The sequence below is a fragment of the Gossypium hirsutum genome, chromosome A05 (genome assembly GCF_007990345.1).
Source record: "Gossypium hirsutum isolate 1008001.06 chromosome A05, Gossypium_hirsutum_v2.1, whole genome shotgun sequence".
Taxonomy (NCBI): Eukaryota; Viridiplantae; Streptophyta; class Magnoliopsida; order Malvales; family Malvaceae; genus Gossypium; species Gossypium hirsutum.
The window spans coordinates 1,846,311-1,851,111 of record NC_053428.1 but is presented as its reverse complement, the minus strand read 5'-3'; the positions used below and the strand labels follow the sequence as shown (position 1 = coordinate 1,851,111).

Here is a 4,801-nt window from a genome sequence, read left to right as displayed (position 1 = left end):
TGGAGCGTTTTAAATAATTTAAGGGTGTTTTCATATATTAATTTTATATCAATTTAAGTATAAATTTTCATATTATGTTTTAATTTATAAGGGTTTATAGTGTAATAAGAGAGGAGACGTTAGTATTTTATAATATCAAAATAAAATGTAAAAATTAGAAAACCAGACTATAGATACCAGCATCGAATATAACGAGTGAAAGAACGTCATTTCAATGTATTTGATGTGAAGCAAACCTAAAATAAATTATAGAACAAGTGGCGTGCAAAACTATTTTCAATCAAAGCAATCAAGTCTGCTGTTGCTGTTTAATCAATATTACCGCTAAAAAACTTTTACTAGGCTGCATCGCTTTTCATTTATGTATATTTTGTGTATGTATAATAAATAAGGGTTAAATTTTTTTTTAACTTTTAAACTATTTTCAATAATATTTTTTTAAGTCTTGAATTTGATAATTATATTTGTATTAGAGTTTAAATTAATTTATTAATTATTATTATATTAAAACTTAAATATATATATTTTAAGTTAATTTTCAATATTTTTTTTAAATTTTAAAATTTAAACTTTAATATAAAAATAATGCGAAATTTAAACACCAATACGAGAACAAATATAAAATTCATAATTTAATTTTTTTTTAAAAGTTAAACCCAAATACAAAAATAATTAGCAAGTTAAATCTAACCCAATAATAAAATATAATTAGTTTCTATTACCCTATGATCTTTGCGAGTTGTAAAACTTTCGGGTACGAGCGTAAAGGATTAAAGCGAGGAAGGTTCCAATAAAACAAAGCGTACCCCACAAACTAAAGGTCTTTCTGTAGCATTCCATGCCAAAGCATTTCCCCTCTGCATTTCCTTCTTTGTGATAAACAACAGCTGCTAGGTAACCAAAGAGTAAGGATCCGATGGGAATATTGACCACCAAAACATTATGGTTGACGCCAAAATTTTTGGTCCCGAATAGCTCCGTCGTTAAAGATACAGATATGGTAGTAATTGCCCCCGAACACACTCCTATAATGGCGGTGCTAATATAAAGCCATAGTACGCTGGTGTCGTTGGCAAGTAATAAGAAGAAGGCTGCTCCTGTTGGTGCCATTAATGCCACCACAAATGCTGGTCTCGATATCATGTATTTTCTCCTGAAATTCCACCATTTGTAATATAATTAAATATGCTACTTCAATGCATTCATCAACCTTCAACTGATTCTCATTGGTTTAAATTATATTGCTGTACTGAAGATATTAGATAGATAACTTTGCCAAAAATAAAAAGAGTTAAGAGCTTGGATTACGTTACCTTGAGACAAAGTATTCCACGATTGATGGTACGAGACGACCAAAGAAACCAAACGAAGACGATAATGAAACAAGAGAAGAAGCTGAACGCCCTCGAGATTCAGCTATTTGTCCTAAGTTGTTGAAGAAAACCAAGGCCAGTGTAACACCGAAAAGATAAACAAAGAAATATAACCAAAAGTTCAATCTCCTTAGCATCACCTTCACACCGATCTCCTCTATCACACTAATTACCTCGTTTGTGTCACTTATCCTATCATCTCCATTATTGCTTTCTCTTATCTCTCCATTAAATTCTTCACTGGTAGAACTAAAACTTAACTCGAAACTTTCACTTGGGCTCTCACTTACGATTTCACTGATATCTAATTTCACCCCACTCTCCATTTTGTCCATAGAAACATTATTAATCTCCTCTATATGAACTTTTTCCTCTGCAAGTTGCTTAATTTGATGTCTTAGTCCCAAACCTAAGGGGATTAAAAGTGGGGCTAATAGCAACGTTAGCATTCCAACTGCACTAGCAAATGGTGATAACAAGCTTGATGTTGATCCTATACTGCCCATGACAGCAAAGGCTCCTGTGGCTATTGTTATGACAAGAATGAATATAAATGCATCTTTGGCCCTCTTTGTCTTCATAACTTTAATAACTCTAACTAACGGTGCAGTTATGACACTAACTATGAGGGGTAAGATAGAGCTAAGTAAAAGATAGGCTCTGGCTCTCTTCCCGTCTGAAGAAGGGTAGATGACATCCACAATATCTGTATAGATTTTTGCACTTAGTCCCTGGTAGCTACCTGTCAATCCTATGACGAGTTGGCCGTCGAGGGGGAAGTTTCTAATAGCAACGAGGTAGCAAACGGTGTTGATCCAACAAATGCTATTTCCTGCTAGCATAGCGAGGAAGAAAACGGCACCATATGGCAAGTTGGAGACACGGCCTATGAGGAAGAGATATTGCACTCCATAACCAACCAGCCCGAGAGATGAACCAAGGATAAGGACCAGCCACATGGGCAAGTAATTGGCAGCTATGCCTGAAAGCCACCCGAGCAACTTACCGGCATCAGAGGCAAAGGCAAGGTTATTGAGCTGAATTTGTGACATAGAGAGGACATGCTTGAGTTGGGATGAGTAAGCTGGGAAATTTGAGTTAGTTCCATTTATGGATTGAAGCAAAATCATCGCAACTAGACTAAGCCATTGAAGAAAAGTTGGAGGCATGGCCAAAGCCAAATGCGAAAGAAGATATAAAACTGAAATTGTGAGTGCTGTGGGTACTACTAATGGAGTATTTAAAGGAATTGAGTGTGTCTCTGTGTTTGGCAATTGAGAATGACAAAAGACGTGGCTTTTTCAACAAAGATTAAAAGATGCTTTAGCATCGCTACCACACATCTTATAATTCATTAATGAATTTCATCATTGTTACCTTATTGGTGTGTGTTAGAAGGAAGCATATTTGCTGCTTATGTTTACGGACACATATATATGGGCTAGGCCTACACGTGTATATATACACTTTGAGGGTCCTAATATTTATATTTACATCATAAGCCTTTTTTTTTTATTTCATACATGGCAGAGCCTCATGCAATATAAATTTTGTATGTATATATATAAAATTTTTATATATATACACATATATATGCTCTTGTTCATGTCGTTGATTCTCATAATTTGTATGTCACAGTCTATAATTGTATGCAATGTCTTTTATATTTTTATAAAAAATCTTAAAATATATACAAAATAGTTAAATCATATAAAATTTTATAAATGTTAAAAACATTTTAATTAAAATTATTTATGAACTTAATAGAAAAATATTTTACTAAAATTTTCAAGATGGAACCAAGCGGAACAAATTTAATCAAAACTCCATTTCGACCTAATTTCGGAAATTTTAATTAAGAGTCTTATTATGTCTAGCCTTTGCATTCAATTTTCTTTTTTTCTTTTTAAAAACTCCTATTAAATCGAATCAAAACATAGGATAGGAACTGTGGTAGAATCGTATAGGTGAGTTCAGTGGTGACATCATTCATGCAAGGGAGATGAGATGTGATCCAAATTAATGCTTATGTTGGGGGCCACACAGCATGTTTATTTATGGACATTCTTTAAGGGAGCGTGTTTAATTTTTAACCATCCAAAACCACAAATTAAGGGCACGTTTAGTTCGCTGTATTGGATTAGAGGTGTATTGGATTAGAGATGTATTGGGATTAGAGGTGTATTGGATTAGAGGTGTAATAGCTAATCCACTGTTTGGTTGAATGTAATGGAATAGAGGCGTAATAGTAATCTTGTATTTGGTTGAATGGAATAGAGGTGTAATAGCATAATGGAAAAAACTAAAATGACTATAATACCCTTAGCATAAATTTATTTTGGTAAATGATTATTGTTATTGTTATTTAAATTATAATAAGATTATTATTATCAATAATAAATAATTTAATCATATTTAAACATAATTATTATTAAATATATTTTAATTAAAATATATAATTTAATAAAATTCTTAATAATTAATATTCTTATATTAATTTACTCAAATCATAATATATGATACTGTAAAATATAAATTAACATAATTATTATTAAATATATTTTAATTAAAATATATAATTTAATAAAATTCTTAATAATTAATATTCTTATATTAATTTACTCAAATCATAATATATGATACTGTAAAATATAAATTAACATAATTATTATTAAATATATTTTAATTAAAATATATAATTTAATGAAATTCTTAATAATTAATATTCTTATATTAATTTACTCAAATCATAATATATCATACTGTAAAATATAAATAACATAATTATTATTAAATATATTTTAATTAAACTATATAATTTAATAAAATTCTTAATAATTAATATTCTTATATTAATTTACTCAAATCATAATATATGATACTGTAAAATATAAATTAACATAATTATTATTAAATATATTTTAATTAAAATATATAATTTAATGAAATTCTTAATAATTAATATTCTTATATTAATTTACTCAAATCATAATATATGATACTGTAAAATATAAATTAACATAATTATTATTAAATATATTTTAATTAAACTATATAATTTAATAAAATTCTTAATAATTAATATTCTTATATTAATTTACTCAAATCATAATATATGATACTGTAAAATATAAATTAACATAATTATTATTAAATATATTTTAATTAAAATATATAATTTAATGAAATTCTTAATAATTAATATTCTTATATTAATTTACTCAAATCATAATATATGATACTGTAAAATATAAATTAACATAATTATTATTAAATATATTTTAATTAAACTATATAATTTAATAAAATTCTTAATAATTAATATTCTTATATTAATTTACTCAAATCATAATATATGATACTGTAAAATATAAATTAACATAATTATTATTAAATATATTTTAATTAAACTATATAATTTAATAAAA

General features: G+C 27.7%; 1 protein-coding gene across 1 annotated transcript; it reads right to left on the bottom strand.

The window, feature by feature from the left end:
* Positions 1-609: 609 nt before the first annotated feature.
* Positions 610-2,746, bottom strand: LOC107907268 (protein NUCLEAR FUSION DEFECTIVE 4). Its single transcript, XM_016834569.2, has 2 exons — positions 1,314-2,746; positions 610-1,153 (listed from the first exon to the last, which is right to left on the bottom strand). The coding sequence occupies exons 1-2, from the start codon at positions 2,540-2,542 to the stop codon at positions 724-726; spliced, it is 1,659 nt and encodes a 552-aa protein (XP_016690058.2). The 5' UTR covers positions 2,543-2,746; the 3' UTR covers positions 610-723.
* Between the last annotated feature and the right edge of the window lie 2,055 nt (positions 2,747-4,801).